The sequence below is a fragment of the Salvelinus namaycush genome, chromosome 4 (assembly GCF_016432855.1).
Source record: "Salvelinus namaycush isolate Seneca chromosome 4, SaNama_1.0, whole genome shotgun sequence".
Lineage (NCBI taxonomy): Eukaryota > Metazoa > Chordata > Actinopteri > Salmoniformes > Salmonidae > Salvelinus > Salvelinus namaycush.
In genome coordinates this window covers 32,811,559-32,837,390 of record NC_052310.1, presented here as the reverse complement: position 1 = coordinate 32,837,390, position 25,832 = coordinate 32,811,559, and the positions used below count along the sequence as shown (strand labels likewise).

At 41.8% G+C, this 25,832-nt stretch overlaps 1 protein-coding gene across 1 annotated transcript; it reads left to right on the top strand.

Moving 5' to 3' along the window:
* The first annotated feature begins 55 nt into the window (after positions 1 to 55).
* On the top strand, positions 56 to 25,556 carry LOC120045579 (palmitoyltransferase ZDHHC16A-like). Its single transcript, XM_038990481.1, has 11 exons — positions 56 to 187; positions 21,735 to 21,993; positions 22,551 to 22,745; positions 22,851 to 22,939; positions 23,150 to 23,178; positions 23,438 to 23,571; positions 23,775 to 23,858; positions 24,121 to 24,206; positions 24,671 to 24,794; positions 24,871 to 24,941; positions 25,095 to 25,556. The coding sequence occupies exons 2-11, from the start codon at positions 21,742 to 21,744 to the stop codon at positions 25,195 to 25,197; spliced, it is 1,167 nt and encodes a 388-aa protein (XP_038846409.1). The 5' UTR covers positions 56 to 187; positions 21,735 to 21,741; the 3' UTR covers positions 25,198 to 25,556.
* The last annotated feature ends 276 nt before the right edge of the window (positions 25,557 to 25,832 follow it).

The following is a 25,832-nucleotide window of genomic DNA, read 5'->3' as shown; positions in this document are numbered from 1 at the left end:
TAGCTAAATACCCAGAACACCTTGCAGCACTGAGTCTGCGCAGTAGAGGAGTAGCGTTTGAGCTAAAAACGAAGCTCGCGCCAGAGTATCTCTCTTTCAAGTATTCGCCTCCGAATAATTTAAACCTACTTCGGTATAATGGCCAGAGATAACGCCGTTCTCGCGGGTGGCGTGCGATCCTAAGAAAGTGAGTAAATGCATTTATTGTATTTGTGCAATGGTAGCTAGCAAGCAGCATACAACGCTACTCTTCAAGCTTGTTACTGGTAAGCTCACGACACTGCTGGTCTGTGACAATGGGCTTTTCATTTCAATAGATTATTTTTGGCAGACAGGGCGGTGAGGAAGATGTCAGCGTTTAAATTGATATGAATGTCTGCATATTATTGTTTAGCTATCTTTTATAAACAGCCTTCAGTCCGTCGTGTCATCACATTGAACCCCCATCCTTTTGTTTTTATTTACACTGCTGCCACTCGCTGTTTTATCTATGCATAGTCACTTTCTAAATGACCTCGACTACCCTGCACCCCCTGTATAATGGCTCGTTGTTCTGTCATTTTGTGTTATATCACTTTAGTTTGTTTAGTAAATATTTTCTTAACTCTATTTCTTTAACTGCATTGTTGGTTAATTAAGGGCTTGTAAGTAAGCATTTCACGGTAAGGGCTACTACACGTGTTATATTCGGTGCATGAGACAAATACAATGTTCAAATGAAATCAAATTGTATCACGAAAAAGCTTTATTCGTTCTGTGACACTGGCAGACCGAGGTAAAGACAGTTTCAGATTGGATATTCGCCTGTAGTTTTCCTTACGTCCACCAACAGCAGTTAGGGACCGTCAACATAGTGACAAATCAAAATGTTCAAATTCCAATAGCTATTTAACCATTACTCCTAAAACTTTCAAAGCTGGTTCTAGCTAACCCGATGGCATAGACATTTTTTGCACACATTTATTTTTTGGCGATTTACATCTTGCACTATTTTAAATTATTTATTTACATTTTTGAATTTCAATAGCTCATTGGTCGTTTTTCATCTCACACGTTTTTACATGAATTTTTCCAAATGTAAAATTTCAATAGCTCCTTGGTCATGTGACCTAGAGACTTCAAACAAGGTTCAGAATGTCCACTCCACATTGCACACCCTTTAGTTAGTCAATTTTCTTCTCACAAGATTTTACATGAATTTTTCAAAATGTAGAATTTCAATAGCTCCTTGGTCATGTGACCTACTGACTTCAAACATGGTGCAGAATGTACCCTTCTATATTGCACACTCTTGTTTGTGTACTGTAAAATCACGTGGTTTAATGTACATTTTTCATAGTTTTAAACTTCAATAGCTCCTTGGTCATGTCAATTACACACCTAAGAAGCGTGCAGTGGATATACACCCATATTACATAACCTAGTTATGTCTCTTCTATATTGTTGTACATTAATATTAGTTTGACAATTAGGGGGTTCAGTCCAGTGTTTACCCGTTTCTTTAATATTTATCTATAATTATTGGTAGTTCTAAGTACTTATTTTCCCAGTTTTTTTTATTTTTCCACAGTATTTAGCAGCGGTACACAATAGGAGAGAGACAGATAATATCTCCTTTCGTTGTTAATATCAACCATAAAGGAAAAGGGCAAAGTACGAGAGTCATGCTATTAATTGTCCAAAGCAGGGATGGAGAGTGAGATGAGGTAGGCTGCAGTGGGTTTGCTGGTCAATACATATACTGAACATGTAACCACAGTGATGGTGGCCAGTAAATCAATTAATAAAAATGGAATATTGACAAATTAAACAGAAATTGTAGACCTTTAATCTTTTCCAACATGTCAACAGATGCTTAACTTCAAATAAGTATGAAACATTAACTTTTAACTTTCTCTTTATCCCTGGTTGATGTACATTTCAGAGCCTCTTCGGTATGGATGGGGTATAGCATACATTTTCAACAACAAAGACTGCACTTCCAGTTTCTGTTCTTTACTCTGTTGAACTATTTTGTCTTCATTCCTAGTTACAGCACATGGAGCCACCGTTGGCATGCAAAACATTCAATCTAAAACAAAACAAAGTGTAACATGTTATAAATAATATCAAATATCAATGTAGAATGAAGAATTAGCCATCCATTGTGTTATATCATAAATTGTCTTACATGCCGCCACTGTTGTCAAAAGATTATAAACATGTTAAATAAAGTTACTAACCCAGTCAGTCTTTGGGCCACATCCAGGTTCTTTATCAGTGGCACACATGAAGCAGTTGTTGGCTTTGTTGAACTCTGAAATCATAGGCATGAACTGAACATATGGCTGTCTGACACAACTACATAAAAATAATGAATTTACTTTGAATTAAATGTCATTACATACCAGACATTTTTAGTATATCCTCAGCCATTTCTTTTCGCAGTTGCTCCATGTGGTTTTTGAAGGTTCCATATCAATTTGGGAGGGGATGTTGGGGAAGTTCTGTGCAACTTCCTTGGCCATCTACACCAAAAAATAAAATTGAGTTTTTGACCTAATTGTCACATAACAGCTAACCATTCATTATTGAAAATATAACTATCAAACCTGCATTACAAAGACCTCGCAGCTGAAGGTGTCCTGCTGCATGGTGTGAGTTATTTTCCGTCCATTCCACTTTATGTCCACCCAGTCGTCTTTTCCATGGCAGGATCTTCTCATTTTGAAGTATTCTCTTTTTTATGTAAACATAAATGGAATTCTGATTAGTTATAGGCAAATGAATACACAAGCCAAATTTGTATGCTGTTTTCCTTATCACTTTAAACTAGTAGTAATTTAGTAGTAGAGGTAATTTCCTTTATGCCCCATTCTACACACACACAGCCTAAATTATAGGCACTGAACCATTTACAGGACAATAATAAAAGTAGCATATAGGATCCAACCCTATCAGAGTGGATAAATGTAGAGCGTTTGTAGATAAGAAAAAAATATTAAGTGACCGTTTCATCAGTACGTGCTTAAAAAAAGTCATATCACAAAGATCACAGATGACAGTGCCCACCAAATCTATGACAATAGAGAATGAATTGTAAGCACCAAAGTGTGTTTGTAAAAAATAATATCTGAAAATGTCAGTTGTTGAACATAATACTTCTATTTGAAATAGCAATTTATGATATATGCAGTTGAGGAATATTCCATGTACCAACACTACATGTAGGACAGACATTCCCACATACAGTTTTTAATTTTTTTTTTTTTTTTTTTCACCTTTATTCATCCAGGTAAGCCAGTTCTCATTTAGTTCTCATCCAGTTCTCATTTACAACTGCGACCTATAGCAATTAATTCTGTATACTTCTGGCCCTTCTTTGGACATTGTGTTAACTAACCTCAAGACGAGCTTCAATGCCATACAACTCTCCTTCCGTGGCCTCCAACTGCTCTTAAATGCAAGTAAAACTAAATGCATGCTCTTCAACTGATCGTTGCCCGCCCGTCCAGCTTCACTGCTCTGGCCAGTTCTGACTTAGAATATTTGGACAACTACAAATACCTAGGTGTCTGGTTAGACTGTAACCGCTCCTTCCAGACTCACATTAAACATCTCCAATCCAAAATTAAATCTAGAATCGGCTTCCTATTTCGCAACAAAGCATCCTTCACTCATGCTGCCAAACATACCCTCGTAAAACTGACCATCCTACCGATCTTCGACTTCGGCGATGTCATTTACAAAATAGCCTCCAACACTCTACTCAGCAAATTGGATGCAGTCTATCACAGTGCCATCCGTTTTGTTACCAAAGCCCCATATACTACCCACCACCGCGACCTGTATGCTCTCGTTGGCTGCCCCTCGCTTCATACTCGTCGCCAAACCCACTGGCTCCAGGCCATCTCAGCTCACTTGTCACCATAGCAGCACCCACCCGTAGCACGTGCTCTAGCAGGTATATCTCACTGGTCACCCCCAAAGCCAATTCTTCCTTCGGCCGCTTCTCCTTCCAGTTCTCTGCTGCCAATGACTGGAACATACTGCAAAAATCACTGAAGCTGGAGACTTACCTCCCTCACTATCTTTAAGCACCAGCTGTCAGAGCAGCTCACAGATCACTGCACCTGTACATAGCTCATCTGTAAATAGCCCATCCAATCTACCTCATCCCCATACTGTATTTATTTATTTATCTTGCTCTTTTGCACTCCAGTATCTCTACTTAAACATTCATCTTCTGCACATCTATCACTCGTGTTTATTTGCTTAATTGTAATTACTTCGCCACCACGGCCTATTTATTGCCTTACCTGTCTTATCCTACCTCATTTGCACATACTGTATATACATTTTTCTACTGTATTATTGATTTTATGTTTGTTTATTCCATGTGTAACTCTGTTGTTGTATGTGTCGAACTACTTTGCTTTATCTTGGCCAGTTCGCAGTTGCAAATGAGAACTTGTTCTCAACTAGCCTACCTGGTTAAATAAAGGTGAAATAAATAAATAAAATAAAGTTATTTCTTGGGGAAAATGTATACACATACATAGAGGAATTTTTCAGCTATGATTTTACCACTCAGAATCCAGAATGGATATGACAATATAGCCAGCACAGGACGTAATACACCCTTACAACAATCTACATTTTAATCTTCTTGACTTCTTATCTGGTTAACTTCTACTATGTGTCAAGAAAAGAGCCCCAATTAGGGGTTAGTGTACTCCAGTAAAAAAGGGCTGATTTAGATTAAAAACTATTGCCCTGTGTTCATAGGGGCATGAGAGACTCGTCACTGGTAGAATTGAGTTTGCACTTTATTGGCCAAAACACCCACAGACCCACAAGGTTGAGGTTACTCTTGGACAGTAATTAGTATTTTTTTGTTTTTGTTGCATTGATGCATTGTGTCTTCTAACTGTCCAAGAATAGGATCCAAAGTGTTAGGAAAGATTTGTTCCCTTAAATACAAAGGAGGATGTCTCTCCTCATACCTCTGGCACTTTAGTCAGACTGCCAGACTATGCACCACAGAGCCAATCAGGAGAGAATACATACAGGTCAACTGTGCCAATTGAAAGTCAATGGGTATGTCTGTGCCTTTTGGATTACTCTCTCTTTACAGAGAAGCCCTGTGGTTCAAGTCAAGAGCTACCCTTCCCCTTTCAGTCTGCTCTGCACATGTCTGAAAGTGACAGAGCCAGCAGCCAAGAGTTTTTCACAGTATGTCATAAAAAATTATTACACTTATGAATGTATGTAAAATGCTAATATGTATTAGATCCAGTACAATGGAATAACTAAGACCTGAATTTGAATGCAGCGTGTTCCGATTCCTCCTTCTCTTTCTGTCCAGCAGGGTCAACCAAAAACACTTGGCCTGATGGTTCATGCAGATACTGGGGAAGTAATATAGAAATGTATTGATCCCTTAAATGATTTTACTATTAAATGACCCATATCACATCCCTCATACCTCTTCACAAAAATATACCTAAATCGATTTTGGAAAAAGGATTTTTCTCACAAAAGATGTAGGAATTTATTTTTACAGTTAGAAATAGTAGGCCATGCATCAAATAATTATTTTCATCAGAAAAACCAACCCTCAAATGCTTTATTGCATTTTGTAAGTTGTCTGCAGGTGGCTTGTTGTGAATGCACTCAAATGTCAAGTCATTATCAGGTTATGGAAACTGTGTTCTAATACTCAACGTAGAAGGATTTGTCTTAATGTACAGAATATGAAAGTGATGCTATGAAAATGATTGTTTCACCTTATCAAGCTCACTCTGACTGACAAATCCCTGCCTATTACTGTGATTAAAAAGAGCATATGAAACATTGTTTTTCATGAGGCCTACCTGTGCGCCTTCCTTTAAGCACCTCTGTTCGAACACCTCCCCTGTCCTTTATTCCATACCACATACAGCCATTTGTGGATCTTTTCAGTGTCCATGTGAAAGATAGTTATTGCGAGTCTGGAACATTTGTGAAATGCACCCATGTGAAATGAAGGCTTGCAAAGCTTACAGATTTAAGTCTAATAGCATGATATGAAAGTAGACAAACATCAGAGTGTGCTATATGAAGGTATAGTCAGTGGACATTCTGAACCTTGTTTGAAGTCACTAGGTCACATGACCAAGGAGCAATTGAAATTCTAAATTTTGAAAAATGTATGTAAAATCTTGTGAGAGGAATGGACAAACTAAAGGGTGTGCAATATAGAAGGGTAGTCAGTGGGCATTCTGGACCTTGTTTGAGTCAAGTAGGTCACATGAGCTATTGAAATTTGAATGTAAAAAAAGTTTGTACTTTGTTTACGCTCCCTAACTAATTCAACTAGGAATACAAAATCACATTTCCACATGTTTATTAGCTTTGGAAAGCAAATTAATGTCGAAATCGTGAAAATAAGACCGGTGCAATGTTGTGTGCAATTTTTCCGACATAATGACACTTTGGAGTCTGTGGCAAAAGTGGTTTGAAAGCTATTGAGGTTTGAAAGGGCAAATATCCATCGAATATCCAACTTGAAACTGTCTACCTCGGTCACTTGCAGATGGTTTAATAAAGGAGGGGATTATGTGGTGGGCCGTAGCAATCTGCTTTAGTTTACGAGATGAATCGAGCACTGTAGCGGGAGGAGCTGGTTGTTACATATTGTGTATATTTATTTCATTTGAAGATATTTCCGTTTGTTGGCAATGTCAATTCTTGCATTTTTTTTCTTCTAAATACTTACTTTTATGTTGGCTAGCTGGAGGAGAAGGGTGCAACTGAACCGTAATTAGAGGAGTTCCTGCATGTGGGCATTCCTGCATCTGCAGGAACCCCTCTTTTATACTTACATTGGTCCATTTTTAAGCTAGGATTCCGGTACACAGGTGGGGGCGCTTTCGTACAGTAGGTGGCAGTAATACACCATAACGTTGGATGCCATCGGCTGATAAACCCCACGGAAGAGATTAGGCATGGGTCCCCAGATTCTCAAAAAGTTCTACAGCTGGACTATCGCGAGCATCCTGACCGGTTGCATCACCGCCTGGTATGGCAACTGCTCGCCATCTGACCAAAAGCGCTACAGAGGGTAGTGCGTATGGCCCAGTACATCACTTGGGCCAAGCTTCCTGCCATCCAGGACCTATATACTAGGCGGTGTCAGATGAAAGCCCAAAAAATTGTCAAAGTCTCCAGTCACCCAAGTCATAGACTTTTTTCTCTGCTACCGCACGGAAAGTGGTGCCAAAGTGCCGAGTCGAGGACCAAAAGGCTCCTTATCAGCTTCTAAGACTGCTGATCAATTAATCAACCCCCCCCCCTCGCATTTGTTTTTACACTGCTGCTACTCGCTGTTTAGTTTATTATCTATGCATAGTCACTTTACCCCTACCTAAATGAACAAATTACCTCGACTAACCTGTAACCCCGCACATTGACTCGGCACCGGTACACCCTGTATATAGCCTCGTTGTTTTCTTATTACTTTCATAATTTTTTGCTTTAGTTTATTTGGTAAATATTTATAAAACTCAGATAATAATTTTATTTGCCTTTTGACCAATATTTTAATCGCATAGCCACTGTTTCAAAACCGCCATAAAAAAAGCCAGACTACGCTTTGCATCTGCACATGGGAACAAATATTTTTTTTTTTAGAAATGTCCTCTGGTCTAATGAAACAAAAATGGCCATAAAGACCATCGTTATGTTTGGAGGAAAAAGGGTGATGCTTGCCAGCTGAAGAACACCATCCCAACCATGAAGCACGTGTTGTGGGGGTGCTTTGCTGCAGGAGGGACTGGTGCACTTCACAAAATAGATGGCATCATGAGGGAGGAAAATTGTGGATATATTGAAGCAACATCTCAAGACATCAGTCAGGAAGTTAAAGCTTGGTTGCAAATGGGTCTTCCAAATGGACAATGACTCAAGCATACTTCCCAAGTTGTGGCAAAATGGCTTAAGGACAACAAAGTCAAGGTATTGGAGTGGCCAACACAAAGCCCTGACCTCAATCCTATAGACAATTTGTGGGAAGAACTGAAAAAGCGTGTGCGAGCAAGGAGGCCTACAAACCTGACTCAGTTACACCAGCTCTGTCAGCAGGAAAGGCCAAAATTCACCCAACTTATTGTGGGAAGCTTGTGGAAGGCTAACTGAAACGTTTGACCCAAGTTAAACAATTTAAAGGCAATGCTAGCAAATACTAATTGAGTATGTAAACTTCTGACCCACTGGGAATGTGATGAAAGATATCAAATCTGTAATAAGTCATTCTCTACTATTATTCGGACATTTCACATTATTAAAATTAAGTGGTGATCCTAGCTGACCTAAAACAGGGATTTTTTACTAGGATTAAATGTCAGAAATTGTGAAACAGAGTTTAAATGTATTTGGCTAAGGTGTATGACTTCTGACTTCAACTGTAGATGCCTTCAATCTCACACAAATTATCAAAGAACCTACCAGGTACAACTCTAAATCCGTAAACACGGGCACCCTCATAGATATCATCCTGACCAACCTGCCCTCTAAATACACTTCTGCTGTCTTCAACCAGGATCTCAGCGATCACTGCCTCATTGCCCTGGGTCCGCGGTCAAACGACAACCCCTCATCACTGTCAAATGCTCCCTAAAACACTTCAGCGAGCAGGCCTTTCTAATCTCCCTGGCCCAGGTATCCTGGAAGGATATTGACCTAATTCCGTCAGTAGAGGATGCCTGGCTATTATTTAAAAGTGCTTTCCTCACCATCTTAAATAAGCATGCCCCATTCAAAAAATGTAGAACTAAGAACAGATATAGCCCTTGGTTCACTCCAGACTTGACTGCCCTTGACCAGCACAAAAACATCCTGTGGCGTACTGCATTAGCATCGAATAGCCCCCGTGATATGCAACTTTTCAGGGAAGTTAGGAACCAATATACACAGGCAGTTAGGAAAGCAAAGGCTATCCTTTTCAAACAGAAATTTGCATCCTGTAGCACAAACTCCAAAAAGTTCTGGGACACTGTAAAGTCCATGAAGAATAAGAGCACCTCCTCCCAGCTGCCCACTGCACTGAGGCCAGGTAACACTGTCACCACCGATAAATCTACGATAATCGAGAATTTCAATAAGCATTTTTCTACGGCTGGCCACGCTTTCCACCTGGCTACCCCTACTGCTGTCAACAGCTCTGCACCCCCCACAGCAATTTGCCCAATCCTCCCCCATTTCTCCTTCACCCAAATCCAGACAGCTGATGTTCTGAAAGAGTTGCAATATCTGGACCCCTACAAATCAGCTGGGCTAGACAATCTGGACCCTCTCTTTCTAAAATTATCCGCCGCAGTTGTTGCAACCTCTATTACTAGCCTGTTCAACCTCTCTTTCGTATCGTCTGAGATCCCTAAAGATTGGAAAGCTGCTGCGGTCATCCCCCTCTTCAAAGGGGGAGACACTCTAGACCCAAACTGTTACAGACCTATATCTATCCTACCCTAACTTTCTAAAGTCTTCAAAAACCAAGTTAACCTCTCTGGGATATTTGGGACGGTAGCGTCCCACCTCGCCAACAACCTGTGAAGTTGCAGAGTGCCAAATTCAAAACAACAGAAATCCCATAATTAGAATTCCTCAAACATACAAGTATTTTACACCATTTTAAAGATACACTTGTTTTAAATCCAGCCACAGTGTCCGATTTCAAAAAGGCTTTATGACGAAAGCACACTTTGCGATTGTTAGGTCAGCACCTAGTCACAGAAAAACACAGCCATTTTTCCAGCCAAAGAGAGGAGTCACAAAAAGCAGAAATAGAGATAAAATGAATCACTAACCTTTGATCTTCATCAGATGACACTCATAGGACTTCATGTTACACAATACATGTATGTTTTGTTCGATAAAGTTAATATTTATATCCAAAAATCTCAGTTTACATTGGCGCGTTATGTTCAGTAGTTCCAAAACATCTAGTGATTTTGCAGAGAGCCACATCAATTTACAGAAATACTCATAATAAACATTGCTAAAAGATACAACGATAATGCATGGAATTTTAGATCCACTTCTCCTTAATGCAACCGCTGTGTCAGATTACAAAAAAACTTTACGGAAAAAGCACACCATGCAATAATCTGAGTACGGCGCTCAGACACAAAAACAAGCCATACAGATACTCACCATGTTGTGGAGTCAACAGAAGTCAGTATTAGCATTATAAATATTCACTTGCCTTTGATGAGCTTCATCCGAATGCACTCCCAGGAATCCCAGTTCCACAATAAATGTTTGTTTTCTTCGATAAAGTCCATAATGTATGTCCAAATACCTCCTTTTTGTTTGCGCATTTTAGTACACAAATCCAAACTCAGGAGGTGCGGGCAAGTCCAGGCGAAAGTTCAGACGAAAAGTCATATTACAGTTCGTAGAAACATGTCAAATGAAGTATAGAATCAATCTTTAGGATGTTTTTATCATAAATCTTCAATAATATTTCAACCGGAGAATTCCTTTGTCTGTAGAAATGCAATGGAACGCAGCTAGCTCCCGTGAGTGAGACTGAGCTCGTGGCACTCTGCCAGACCCCTGACTCAAACAGCTCTCATTCCCCCCTCCTTCACAGTAGATGCATCAAACTAGGTTCTAAAGACTGTTGACATCTAGTGGAAGCCTTAGGAAGTGCAATATGACCCCATAGACACTGTATATTCGATAGGCAAACCTCAGATTTCCCACTACCTGGTTGGGTTTTTTCTCAGGTTTTTGCCTGCCATATGAGTTCTGTTATACTCACAGACATCATTCCAACAGTTTTTGAAACTTCAGAGTGTTTTCTATCGAAATCTACTAATTATATGCATATTCTAGCTTTTAGGACTGAGTAGCAGGCAGTTTACTCTGGGCACCTTTTTTTATCCAAGCTACTCGATACTGCCCCCCAGTCCCAAAGAAGTTAATAAACAGTTCACCGACCATTTCGAATCCCACCGTACCTTCTCCGCTATGCAATCTGGTTTCTGAGCTGGTCATGGGTGCACCTCAGCCACGCTCAAGGTCCTAAACGATATCATAGCCGCCATTGATAAAAGACAGTACTGTGCAGCCGTCTTCATCGACCTGGCCAAGGCTTCCGACTGTCAATCACCGTATTCTTATCGGCAGACCCAACAGCCTTGGTTTCTCAAATGACTGCCTCGCCTGGTTCACCAACTACTTCTCAGACAGCATTCAGTGTGTCAAATCGGAGGGCCTGTTGTCCGGACCTCTGGCAGTCTCTATGGGGGTCCCACAGGGTTTAATTCTCAGGCTGATTCTTTTCTCTGTATACATCAATGATGTCGCTCTTGCTGCTGGTGATTCTCTGATCCACCTTTACGCAGACGACACCATTCTGTATACTTCTGGCCTTTCTTTGGACACTGTGTTAACAAACCTCCAGATGAGTTTTAATGCCATGCAACACTCCTTCAGTGATCTCCAACTGCTCTTAAACGCTAGTAAAACTAAATGCATGCTCTTCAACCGATCGCTGCCTGCACCCGCCCACCCATCTAGCATCACGACTCTGGACGGTTTTGAGAGAATATGTGGAGAACTGCAAATACCTAGGTGTCTGGTTAGACTGTAACCGCTCCTTCCAGACTCACATTAAACATCTCCAATCCAAAATGACATCTAGAATCGGCTTCCTATTTCGCAGCAAAGCATCATTCGAACAAGCTGCTAAACATACCCTCGTAAAACTGACCATCCTACCGATCCTTGACTTCGGTGATGTCATTTACAAAATAACCTCCAACACTACACAGCAAACTGGATGTAGTCTATCACAGTGCCATCCATTTTGTCACCAAAGCACCATATACTACCCATATATATATATATAATAATAATGACAATTACAACAATACTGAATGAACACTTATTTTAACTTAATATAATACATCAATAAAATCAATTTAGTCTCAAATAAATAATGAAACATGTTCAATTTGGTTTAAATAATGCAAAAACACTGTTGGAGAAGAAAGTAAAAGTGCAATATGTGCCATGTAAAAAAGCTAACGTTTAAGTTCCTTGCTCAGAACATATGAAAGCGGGTGGTTCCTTTTAACATGAGTCTTCAATATTCCCAGGTAAGAAGTTTTAGGTTGTAGTTATTATAGGATTTCTCTATTTCTCTCTATACCATTTGTATTTCATATACATTTGACTATTGGATGTTCTAATAGGTACTTTAGTATTGCCAGCCTAATCTCGGGAGTCGATAGGCTTGAAGTCATAAACAGTGCAATGCTTGAAGCATAGCAAAGAGCTGCTGGCAAATGCAGGAAAGTGCTGTTTGAATGAATGCTTACGAGCCTGCTGCTGCCTACCACCGCTCAGTCAGACTGCTCTATCAAATCATAGACTTAATTATAATACACTGCTCAAAAAAATAAAGGGAACACTTAAACAACACAATGTAACTCCAAGTCAATCACACTTCTGTGAAATCAAACTGTCCACTTAGGAAGCAACACTGATTGACAATAAATTTCACATGCTGTTGTGCAAATGGAATAGACAACAGGTGGAAATTATAGGCAATTAGCAAGACACCCCCAATAAAGGAGTGGTTCTGCAGGTGGTGACCACAGATCACTTCTCAGTTCCTATGCTTCCTGGCTGATGTTTTAGTCACTTTTGAATGCTGGCGGTGCTTTCACTCTAGTGGTAGCATGAGACGGAGTCTACAACCCACACAAGTGGCTCAGGTAGTGCAGCTCATCCAGGATGGCACATCAATGCGAGCTGTGGCAAGAAGGTTTGCTGTGTCTGTCAGCCTAGTGTCCAGAGCATGGAGGCGCTACCAGGAGACAGGCCAGTACATCAGGAGACGTGGAGGAGGCCGTAGGAGGGCAACAACCCAGCAGCAGGACCGCTACCTCTGCCTTTGTGCAAGGAGGAGCAGGTGGAGCACTGCCAGAGCCCTGCAAAATGACCTCCAGCAGGACACAAATGTGCATGTGTCTGCTCAAACGGTCAGAAAGACTCCATGAGAGTGGTATGAGGGCCCGACGTCCACAGGTGGGGGTTGTGCTTACAGCCCAACACCGTGCAGGACGTTTGGCATTTGCCAGAGAACACCAAGATTGGCAAATTCGCCACTGGCGCCCTGTGCTCTTCAGATGAAAGCAGGTTCACACTGAGCACATGAGCACATGTGACAGAGTCTGGAGACGCTGTGGAGAACGTTCTGCTGCCTGCAACATCCTCCAGCATGACCGGTTTGGCGGTGGGTCAGTCGTGGGGTGGCATTTCTTTGGGGGGCCGCACAGCCCTCCATGTGCTCGCCAGAGGTAGCCTGACTGCCATTAGGTACCGAGATGAGATCCTCAGACCCCTTGTGAGACCATATGCTGGTGCGGTTGGCCCTGGGTTCCTCCTAATGCAAGACAATGCTAGACCTCATGTGGCTGGAGTGTGTCAGCAGTTCCTGCAAGAGGAAGGCATTGATGCTATGGACTGACCCACCCGTTCCCCAGAGCTGAATCCAATTGAGCACATCTGGGACATCATGTCTCGCTCCATCCACCAACGCCACGTTGCACCACAGACTGTCCAGGAGTTGGCGGATGCTTTAGTCCAGGTCTGGGAGGAGATCCCTCAGGAGACCATCCGCCACCTCATCAGGAGCATGCCCAGGCGTTGTAGGGAGGTCATACAGGCACGTGGAGGCCACACACACTACTGAGCCTCATTTTGACTTGTTTTAAGGACATTACATCAAAGTTGGATCAGCCTGTAGTGTGGTTTTCCACTTTAATTTTGAGTGTGACTCCAAATCCAGACCTCCGTGGGTTGATAAATTTGATTTCCATTGATAATTTTTGTGTGATTTTGTTGTCAGCACATTCAACTATGTAAAGAAAAAAGTATGTAATAAGAATATTTCATTCATTCAGATCTAGGATGTGTTATTTTAGTGTTCCCATTATTTTTTTGAGCAGTGTATAACACAAAGAAATACGAGCCTTAGTTTCCGGATTTGACCATATTAATGACCTATCATTTCGAAAACAAAACGTTTATTCTTTCATTGAAATACGGAACCGTTCCATATTTTATCGAACGAGTGGCATCCCTAAGTCTAAATATTGCTGTTACATTGCACAACCTTCAATGTTATGTCATAATTATGTACAATTCTGGCAAATTAATTACGGTCTTTGTTAGGAAGAAATGGTCTTTCCACAGTTCGCAACGAGCCAGGCGGCCCAAACTGCTGCATAAACCCTGACTGCTTGCACAGAACGCAAGAGAAGTGACACAATCTCCCTAGTTAAAAGAAATTCATGTTAGCAGGCAATATTAACTAAATATGCAGGTTTAAACATATATACTTGTGTATTGATTTTAAGAAAGGCATTGATGTTTATGGTTAGGTACACATTGGAGCAACGATAGTGCTTTTTTCGCGAATGCGCTTGTTAAATCACCCGTTTGGCGAAGTAGGCTGTGATTCAATGATAAATTAACAGGTACCGCATTGATTATATGCAACGCAGGACAAGCTAGATAAATTAGTAATATCATCAACCATGTGTAGTTAACTAGTGATTATGTCAAGATTGATTTTTATTTTATAAGATAAGTTGAATGCTAGCTAGCACCTTACCTTGGCTCCTTGCTGCACTCGCATAACTGGTAGTCAGCCTGCCATGCAGTCTCCTCGTGGAGTGCAATGTAATCGGCCATAATCGGTGTCCAAAAATTACCGATTACCGATTGTTATGAAAACTTGAAATCGGCCCTAATTAATCGGCCATTCCGATCTACTTGGTAGTGTGTATTGGTGCTTGACCAATTGGCGAAAGCCAACATCACCCGCGACAGAACGGTTGATTGTCATGGGCAATGAATTCCATTATCTTGGCTTCAATGGATTTCGCCTTTGAGTTGTCTCGCTGAAATGTTCTTACTCTTTCAAATGACTGCTCGATCCACACAGCAGACATTGTGGGCTAGGTTAGGAATGCTGTTTTGCATGTGTAGCGCAAAAATGTACGTGCCGTCATTACATCATGTACCTACGTATAGGTGTGCCCGGTAGTTTTGACATCGGTTTTTAACATCGGCGTTAAACTAGACATCGGGCCGATATCGATGTTGGCATTTTTAGCTAATATCGGCCGATTCCGATATGTTCACCAATATATTGTGCAACCATAATGTGGACACCCCTTCAAATGAGTGGATTCAGCTATTTCAGCCACACCTGTTGCTGACAGGTGTAAAATTGAGCACACAGCAATGCAATCTCCATAGACCAACATTGGCTGTAGAATGGCCTTACTGAAGACCTCAGTGACTTTCATCGGTGCAGTCATAGGATGCCACCTTTTCAACAAGTCAGTTCATAAAATTGCTGCCCTGGTAAACTGTAAGTGCTGTTATTGTGAAGTGGAAACTTCTAGGAGCAACAACGGCTCGGCCACGAAGTGGTAGGTCACACAAGCTCACAGAACTAGACCGCCGAGTGCTGAGGCACGTAGCGTGTAAAAAATCTTCTGTCCTTGGTTGCAACACTTACTACCAAGTTCCAAACTGCCTTTTGAAGTAACGTCAGCACAATAACTGTTCATTGGGAGCTTCATGAGGTGGGTTTCCATGGGCGAGCAGCCACACACAAGCCTACGATTGCCATGCTAAATGCCAAGCGTTAGCTGGAGTAGTGTAAAGCTCACCGCCATTGGACTCTGGAGTGATGAATCGCACCTCACCATTTGGCAGTCTGACGGAAGAATCTGGGCTTGGCTGTTGCCAGGAGAACTTGTAGAAAATATAAAGTGCAAAAAATAATAAAATATAACACTGAGCTTTGGCTCTGCTGCCTGGTAATTAGTCCAGTCCTCACAATATTATACAATTAGCTTTGTCTATACAATGTAAACATAAGCCTATAGGCTATGGCCGCAGTCTAATGTCTTAAAATAGTAAAATAAAACCTATACAGCTGTATGATTAACTTTGGTTCCCTCTACAGCCTGGGCATTTTCAGCATGGGCACCAGTCTATCTGGACTGTCTGGAAGAAATTGAGAAAATAGTTAGTTAAGCAGTCATTTACACAAATGCACGTGTGCCATACAATCTTAAATGTTACAAAGTGTGTAAATATTTGAATGTTTGAATTAAAATCTTACCATCAAAATATTCTTCTTCTGCACATTCTTGAGGCAAAATCACCAATGATGTCATCGTATGATGTGTTTCCCCACGTCATGATTTATGCTCATGATGGCCAGACCACTCACACGTTCCTGTAACATGGAATACTTCAGGTAGCTTTTGATGAGCTTTAATTTTGAAAAGCTCCTGTCTGCCGATGTTACTGGTAGGGTGACTGCAATTCTTAGATTTATCCAAAGGTTAGGATAGAGTTTCTCCAGGTTTTTCTTACAGAGAAAGGAAAGCAGCTCAAAAGGCAGTCATTTTATCTGATGGCAGATCAGGTAAATTCTGACTTGTGTGCCAGATCCATTCCACTAATGTCAGTCATCTTTGAAGGTTAAGAGTGTTTTCAATTTCCATGCAGTGAGCCTTTAAAGATTCACTGGACATCTGAGAGGCAGTGCTGAAGTTCAGCAGCACTCCATATTTGGTTGTCACCTGGTTGAGTGTTTTGAATCTCTCATCCATAGATGTCACAGCAGAGTCGACCACAATGTTGAAGTAGTTGACTTCAAGGTTTTTCAGTTCATCAGTCACTGGTTTATCAGGAGCCTCATAGCTGAAAAGCCTCTTGCTGTTTCTCACTCTTCTCTTTCAGAACAGCCTCCACATTAATTTCTTCACAAATGCTTTTGGCTGTTGTCTGGGCCTCAGAGAATCCAGTTTCCCGGTATGTAGTGAGGGAGGCCTTTGCATTTGAGATTAAATTCACTGCAATATCTAACTGCATTGAGGTGGATTGGAGGAGCTTGTTCACCTTGTTTGTCATTGTCAGTATCTCTCACCATACGACACAGCAAATCAAGAAGCAGTAGGACCCAACTTCCTCTGCAAGTGCTTGTGCTTCCACTTTGGCCACAGGATCGTTGATCGTCTGTCTGGCTTCCAGTAATGCCTCCCGAACCTCAGAAGCCTGATATCTGATTGCATGAACACTTTGGAGCCTACTATCCCATCTTGTTACTCCATGACTTCACATGTTTCTTCAAAACACATCTCTGTGTGCCAGCTGAAAATAAGGTGCTTTTGAGCTTTTGCAAATGCCCAAAAAACCCAACTGCATCTTTTGAAGATTTGGCAGCATCTGAAATGACAAGGTTTAGAGTATGTGCTCCACATGGGACGAACACGGCTCTGGGATTTTTTTTGAGCAGTCTGGCTTGTACTCCTTTGTGCTTGCCCTTCATGATGGCCCCATTATCATAAGCTTGCCCTCTGCAATCTTCAAATGGAATCCTCAGCTCATTCAGCTTATCTAAAATGACAGTGGACAGATTCAAGCCTGTTGTAACCTCAACATTCACAAAGCCGAGGAAGTGCTCCTTGATCTTTGACTTTCCCTTTAAAGCCACGCTTTTCAGAATAATGGACATTTGCTCCAGATGACTAATGTCAGGTGTACAGTCCAAGATTATGGAGAAGTACTTTGAGTCTCTTACTTGAGTCACTATTGCTTCCAGAATCTTGTCACTCACAATCTATCAGCTCATCCCGTGTGCGCTTCCCAAGGTAATGAGCATGTGTGTCTCCATCTTTAATTGAATAATATCCATGGATGATTTTCCATAACGGGGTCAAATTTTGCCAGTAATTCAACCTCTTTTAGGAAGTTGCCATTATCTGTCTGGAAGAGTTTGTCTGATGTACCTCTGAATGCTAGGTTTCTTTCAGCCAGAGACTGAGTGATACTTATGAAACGTGTAAGGACATCCCGCTATCTCTTTCTTTCAGCCTCCAAAATTGTCATTTGTATCTGGTCAAGAGTCTGTCCAGACTTAGGCGCAGATCAAGTTCTCTCCACTTAATCATATTGTTTGTGTGTTCAGGACTACCCTTATGGAGTTTCAGAATGGTGTTGATATCTGACCAGTCATTCATGCCTTCATTATTTTGTAATCTTTTGTAGAAAAGAGCTTGCAGCAAAAACGATACACAGAGTTGTTTTTGAGTATGAAAGCCGGCTTCTGGTAATCTTTTCCCCATTTGACAGCTGTCTCTGTAATAAGCCTGAATGGAAACCTCTTCTATACTTGTCTTTAGGGTAAGAAAAATTCAATCCTGGTTTGAATGGACCTCTGCGCACTAACTCGGTCCTCATAAAAGTCTGTTAAGACTGGGGGCCAATCTGCTGGGTCATTTGGTGGAGCAGCAACTGTTCTATAATGGTCTGAGCTGCTTGTATCTGATGCTGGCTGTACACCTCTGGTTGTGCTAGTACTGGATGAGGCTGCCTGTACTTCACCTGGGTCTGTGTTAGTACTTGCTGAAGACTGCTGTATTGGGTCTGTGTTAGTATTTGCTGAAGCCAGCTGTACTGGGTCTGCGTTAGTACTGTACTTGCTGAAGCTGCCAGTACTAGGTCTGTGTTAGTATTTGCTGAAGCCGGCTGTACTGGGTCTGTGTTAGTACTGGCTGAAGCTGGATGTGGATTACCGGAGTCTGTGCTTGTACTGGCTGATGATCCAGCATCTACTCTACTGACAAACGTAAGCATAGCACCTGTAAATTATAGATAACAATACTATTATACATTTTATAAGCTGTATCAGGTCCATTCTAACTGGCTCCCCCAGATTTCCTTTTATACATTTTCAAATATAAATACTATTTATACTATGGCTTGGCTGAATACTTGATGGTTATTATTTACTGAGAGATGTGCATCCATATTGCCCAGTATGCCTAGCTAAACAAACATTTTTAATTCAATATATAAATCAATAGTCAATGCCAATCCATTGCTTTCCATCTTGCATTAGTCCAGAGTTGTAACTAAACCTTGACTGAGAGACTAGATAATCATTGCCTTTTTTTTTTAAAATTCTGTGCACCTATGAGGAGTGCCATCACGCCCATATATTGTCTGGACTGGTCCCCACAGAGGTTACTGCTGGAAAGCGTGAGTTTCATTTCATGAACGCATGTTCACACATGATGCGGTTATCTTTTCCGAGCTGCAGTTTACACCGTTGGCGTTAATCAAACGTAATAAATAGTTGTATTTTACTTTCACTCTCAAACCTGGAAGTGGCTGGAAAGCAAGCAAGACACCGACAGACCAAGAGATGCACTGCCCAGCTATGTTAGCAAGACAGACTAGAGAGCGATGCACATCAACTTAACGTTACTGTTATTTGCTGACATCAAACTTGGGGAGGAGAGAACACAAGTTTCGCTGTTCCCGCAATTCACTCTCATGTAGTTTTTTTTCTTCTCTTTTTGTGACCAGGAGGATAGTTCCGCTTCATCCTCTCATCGAAGTTGTAAACATTGATACCAACTTTGACACGAGGGGGAGGTGAGGATCTTGCGTAATGAGCATATAGGGCCGCCCTGCTCTGACTGGGAATACAGATATGCATTGGGTCACAGATACCGTAAAAAGAAAGTAGGGGCACGGATCAGAAAACCAGTCAGTATCTTGTGTGACCACCATTTGCCTCATGTAGCGCAACACATCTTCGCATAAAGTTGATCAGGCTGTTGATTATGGCCTGTGGAATGTTGTCCCACTCCTCTACAATGGCTATGCGGATTTGCTCGATATGGGCGAGGATTAGAACACACTGTCACACACGTCGATACAGAGTTTCCGAAACATGCTCAATGGGTGAAATGTCTGGTGAGTATGCAGGCCATGGAAGAACTGGGAAATTGTCAGCTTCCAGGAATTGTGTACAGATCCTTGCGACATGGGGTCATGCATTATCATGCTGAAACATGAGGTGATGGTGGCGGATGAATGGCAGGACAATGGGCCTTAGGATCTTGTCATGGTATCTCTGTGCATTCAAATTGCCATCTGTAAAATGCAATTGTGTTTGTTTTCCGTAGCTTATGCCTGCCCATACCATAACCCCATCGCCACCATGGGGCACTCTGTTCACAACGTTGACGTCAGCAAACCTGCTCCTACACGTGGTCTGCGGTTGTGAGGCAGGTTGGACATACTGCCATATTCTATAAAATGTTGGTGGCTTATGGTAGAGAAATGAACATTAAATTCTCTGGCAACCGCTCTGGTGGATATTCCTGCAGTCAGTATTGAGTTGTGACAACTGCACATTTGTGGCCTTTTATTGTCCCCAGCACAAGGTGCATCCGTGTAATGATCATACTGTTTAATCAGCTTCTTGATATGCCACACCTGTCAGGGGAATGGATTAGGGGAACAGTTTCCCCCGTTCTTTCTTGAGAAATGGCTCTTGCTAAGAATCTCTTTTTGTTACTTTTTGATTGTTTTCAATCACAGTAAGGTACTTGTTACCCAGAAATTATTTGATATTGAGATTAAAAATGGCTTCATTGGGCCTTTAAGAACATCTGGATATCGGAGAGGAAGAGGCGAAGCGAGAGGGTTTACTCTGCTCACAAACATAAGCCTCACATCGTGGTCTTATTTGAATAGAAGCTTCCTGGTGGTTATGTTGTTACGAATGTACTGATATAAGTGGACGCACGTGGCATTTCGACAACTTTGGGGGGGGGGAAATGACTTTATATCGGAGTTCTTATTGGCGTGAAGGGTTTCACCTGATCTCGCCGTTTGTTTCCTGCCTTCCATCTTTAAGGACATGTATTGACATTGTTAGCGCGTTTGGAATGCAAAATAGCAAGAATATTTTTTTTTTTTTTTTTTACAGCAGTAGGCCTAGCAGTTGGTGGTTCAATCCCAAATCTACCCTATACATTTGTCTGAGATGATTTGACAGGTGTTAGCAATTTGTTAATAGTTCCAATTTGGCCTCTGATAGGCTAGGTGGAAGCTTCACCATATTGCTTTGACCTATCAAACTATCTCCGATCTCCACAAGTGCATTGAGCGTAGGGTCTAGATATCGGTTTGGAATTGGGCCAGTGATTTATAAATGTACATTTGGCCTGTTTCCACATTATCCCTTTACGGAGTCCCCTTTTGGGGCAGCAGGTAGCCTAGTGGTTAGAGCGTTGGGCCAGTAACCAAAAGGTTGCTAGATCGAATCCCTGAGCTGACAAGGTAAAAATCTGCCATTCTGCCCCTGAACAATGCAGTTAACCCACTGTTCCTAGGCCGTCATTGTAAATAAGAATTTGTTCTTAACTGACTTAAATTCATTTGGACTGTTTTAATCCAGATTTCATCATACATTTTTCTGCACGTTGTAGTCAACCCCCATCTGAAAAGGATGTGAAAGTATGAAACAACACTACGGCCACAATTTTTATTTTATTTCCAAATGGCTGGAATATAAATTCCCACCATCCAATGGCAGAGATTAAATGTGATGTCATGGGGGGGGGGGTTGGTTTAATCTAATCCTAAATTGGAATTACGGGTAGGCAGAAGGGCCAGCCAGCAGGTCCAACATATGCCGTTATTCCCACAGAGCCAGGGGAATGTCGGAACATAGATCCCAACGTCATAATTGCTACTTCCGGCAGATGACAAGAGAAGGAGTAGGCCTGAACCCAGAACCAATACCATTCCTTACACCCATGTGGTCTTTGTAGCTGTGTGTGTGTACATTCATCCCTGTGTGTGTGTTTCAGGAGCAGAATGCGGCCGTGCCCCACCTTCCTGCTGGTGCTGCTGCGCTGGGTGCGGTTGCGCATGTGCGCCAGACGGTGGCGCTACAACAATGGCAACAACAGTAGACTACCGCTGTGTGTGAGACAGAGATGGGCCTACCTCAAACTGATGGTTAACTCCCTCTATTACAACTCCCTCACCAACTCTGATGTCGTCATGGACTCACTGATGGAACCCATCTTCTGGATGGTGGACCTACTCACCCGCTGGTTCGGGGCGGTAAGTATGTGTGATGGATAGTTGCACAGATGTTCTTGCTCATGAAACAATTTCTCCATCTCTTAAATTGATTCTCTGGTACCTTTTTTGTATACTTTTTAGCCAGTAGTTCTGAAAGTAGCGCTCGAGACAAGTGGTTCCTGACAATTACGTACTATATCACATTATGTGCAGATATGTGCACCACGTCATTGTTCTCTTGCTCTGCGGTGGCTGCATGATATACCTCTTGCTAGCTGTCACTTATATGGCGATGGGCTGAAGCTCTTCGGTAGAAATCAAATTGCTAGGGGGTGGGCCCATCTGGGGGCAAATGTAGGGAAAATGGCACAGCACAGCTTTCAGAAAAACTGTCGCTTTCAAACTAGGGATTTTGTGGCTAATTCTTCTAAGGCTAATTAAGACTATTTCTGCTCATAGATTATGCATGTATGAACTACACATTGACACATCCAGCCCAAAGCGGGAGGTTTAAAAAAAAAAATACTAAGTAGTCGCCAAAGTTCCGGATCATGTCTTTAATTACTCTCTCGCTCTCTCTCTCTCCATCTCTCCAGGTGTTTGTCTGTCTGGTGGTGATACTGACCAGTTCTATCCTGCTGATAGCCTACGTGGGTCTGCTGCCCCTGATTCTCAACACCTACTCTCCACCCTGGATAGTCTGGCACATCGGTTATGGACACTGGAACCTCATCATGATTGTCTTCCACTACTATAAAGCCACCAAGACCGCCCCAGGGTACCCCCCTACGGTACACACACACACACACACACACACACACACACACACACACACACACACACACACACACACACACATAGGGGTGTAATAGATATCTGTGTTGTGTTTATTCCAGGTAAAGAATGACATTCCGTTTGTGTCCGTGTGTAAGAAGTGTATCATCCCCAAACCAGCCAGGACTCACCACTGTGGCATCTGCAACACGTAAGACAAACTCAGGTTGCCCCTAACCACAGATCTAAGATCAGATGACCCTATCGCATATCCTAACCATAACCACTAGGGGGATGAAATATCTGACCCTGGGCCGGTGGTACGGGAATTACTTCTACCTACTCGATAAACTCATAACCCTGCTACAGTATGGTAGCGTTGTAGATGGCCAACGTTAACATGACATCTTCTACTTCACAGGTGCATTCTGAAAATGGATCATCATTGTCGTATCCTTTAAATGGAGTTGGAGAATGGAGATTATGATTGGTAATGTCAAGTTATCAGGGATGTGTGACACATATCAGGGATGGGTGACATTTAGATTGTGTCTCAACCACAGCTACATCTTTTACAAGCAAGTCTGTTAGGCACAAGAATGAAGACAAAATCACAGGATATAAAACATTTAAACACATGACAATTTGTAGTATTTTGAGGATGGGTGTTAGTGTTTTTGGTTTCCTCCTTAACTCCCGTTCCCTCCAGCGTGGCTGAATAACTGTGTTGGCCATTTTAACCAGCGCTACTTCTTCTGCTTCTGTCTCTCCATGACCCTGGGCTGTGTCTACTGCAGCATCAGTGGCCGTAACCTCTTCCTAGATGCTTATAGTGCTATAGAGGTACACACATACACACGCTTGCAAACTCTTTGAGAGAGACCTGAGCCTGCTGGTCTGCTATCTCCTCCATTGTGGGACTTCTATTGTTGAGAGGGTCATGGTCTACTTTAACAGTCTCTGTGTTCAGTTTTAACTCTTGAAGTGTTTCTTTTTATCTCTAACTCTTGGTTGTCTCGGTGTGTGTTTTTGCATTGTCCCCATAGCGCTTCAAACACATGGACTTGGATAAATCAGGTGTCCCGGTGACAGGGATGGGGCAACTCATAGGAATCTTACCTCCTGGGCAGGTAGTACGCGTACACACACACACACACTGTCCCTTCCATGTCATTCTGCTTCTCATAGTTACTTTCTTGTTCTTAGTGGTGGTAGGTCAATGGATGACTTAGATTTAAAGGGTGATATTGTTCATATGATCTTTGATCTTATATTATACTTATTATTGCATACTCATAAAACCGGTTACTTAGGCACAACCTCTGGGTCCCGACTAGGATATGTTTTACTGTTTAGGCGTTTGTATGACCTCTGTATGTTGTTGTCAATCAGAGCACCTACCAGACCCCCCCTCCTCCCTACACGTTCAGAGACAAGATGTTCCACAAGAGTATCATCTACATGTGGGTATTAACTAGGTGAGATCTACTTCACAATATTACTATTATTGTGATTATTACTGTAATATGTAACTTTTTGGGTGACCTGACCATGTTCACATAAATGTTAGTTATAGATATGTCATTGTCATTGAAAGGAAGTCTAAGAAGCAGTAGAAATGTTCTATGTGAGCTATTTCTGTGCTTCCCATTCTTCCCGTTTTGTTTTTGTATCTTTTACTTTTGGTTTTGTACACCAGTTTCAAACAGCTGAAAATACAATATGTTTTGTTATGGAAAGTATATTTCAGTGGTTTAGATGGTACAATGATTCTTTATACAATACCTGCTTGTTTTGTCACATTAACTGAAATTAGGTGAAAATATAATTTTTGCAACCAGAGTACATTATTTCCCCGTGATGATAGAACTTCAGCCTCACCGTACCGTGTGTGTTGTCATTGGCTGTTTTCCCCCCCAAAAACTGTGATTGGTCATTTTAGCACGGTGGCCGTAGCTCTGGGGGGGCTGACTATCTGGCACGCAGTGCTGATATCCCGAGGAGAGACCAGCATAGAGAGACACATCAACAACAAGGAGGCCGAACGCATGGCCAAACATGGCAAGGTGAGCACACACACGCCACCTGTCTTAAAGTTGGCGGACACAAGCTATTTAAACTGTATTCTCCTCTTTCTCCCAGGTGTACAAGAACCCCTTTAACTATGGCAGACTAAACAACTGGAAAGTCTTCTTTGGTGTGGAGAAAAGAAGGTTAGTTACATGCTTGTCACCAAGCAGTGTGAAGATCTGTTGCAGATATTTAACACGCACATTATGTGACTGTTGTGGTCAGAAATAAAACACTATTAATAAATATTATATTGTATTTAGTTGTGGTAACCTCTGCCTCCCTTCTCTCTCCAGTCATTGGCTGACGCGAGTCCTCCTGCCCTCTGGACATGCCCCCTATGGGAACGGCCTGACCTGGGACATCTATCCAATCAGAAAAGACATGATCCCCGTCTGAGCCAAATAGAAAATAACTGACTTGAGACATCTACCCAATGAAGAATACCTGATGGCTGTCTGACCCCTGACCCCACAGACTCTGTCTACAGAGAAAACTACATCTCCCTGTGGCCCCTGCTCCCTACAGGTGCTAAAGACCGATGACCAGGTTCTATAGACGAGAAGTGGAGTTCTGAGCTGGAGAGTGAATACTCAGAGGACTACAGGGATGGCCAGCAGGGAAGAGATGGGGAATGTTTGCAGCGCCCAAGTGAAACAAACCTGGTCATTTCCATGTAAAAGGACCCATGAGCACCAACGTAAAGTTCATAGGAGCATGTCAAATTGGGTATCAAATGAAAGCTAAGAGTCAATATTTTTTAGAAATTAATGCATATATACAGTTGAAGTCGGAAGTTTACATACACTTAGGTTGGAGTCATTAAAACTTGTTTTTCAACCACTCCACACATTTCTTGTTAACAAACTATAGTTTTGGCAAGTCGGTTAGTACATCTACTTTGTGCATGACACAAGTAACAATTGTTTACAGACAGATTATTTCACTTATAATTCACTGTATCACAATTCCAGTGGGTCAGAAGTTTACATACACTAAGTTGACTGTGCCTTTAAACAGCTTGGAAAATTCCA

What these genes read in the sequence shown, in the direction of transcription:
- LOC120045579 (XM_038990481.1), top strand. Translation starts at nt 21,742, where the DNA reads ATGCGGCCGTGCCCCACCTTCCTGCTGGTGCTGCTGCGCTGGGTGCGG. An exon ending in TCACCCGCTGGTTCGGGGCG is followed by an intron (nt 21,994 to 22,550) that starts GTAAGTATGTGT and finishes CCATCTCTCCAG; the next exon opens with GTGTTTGTCTGTCTGGTGGT. An exon ending in CCCCAGGGTACCCCCCTACG is followed by an intron (nt 22,746 to 22,850) that starts GTACACACACAC and finishes TGTTTATTCCAG; the next exon opens with GTAAAGAATGACATTCCGTT.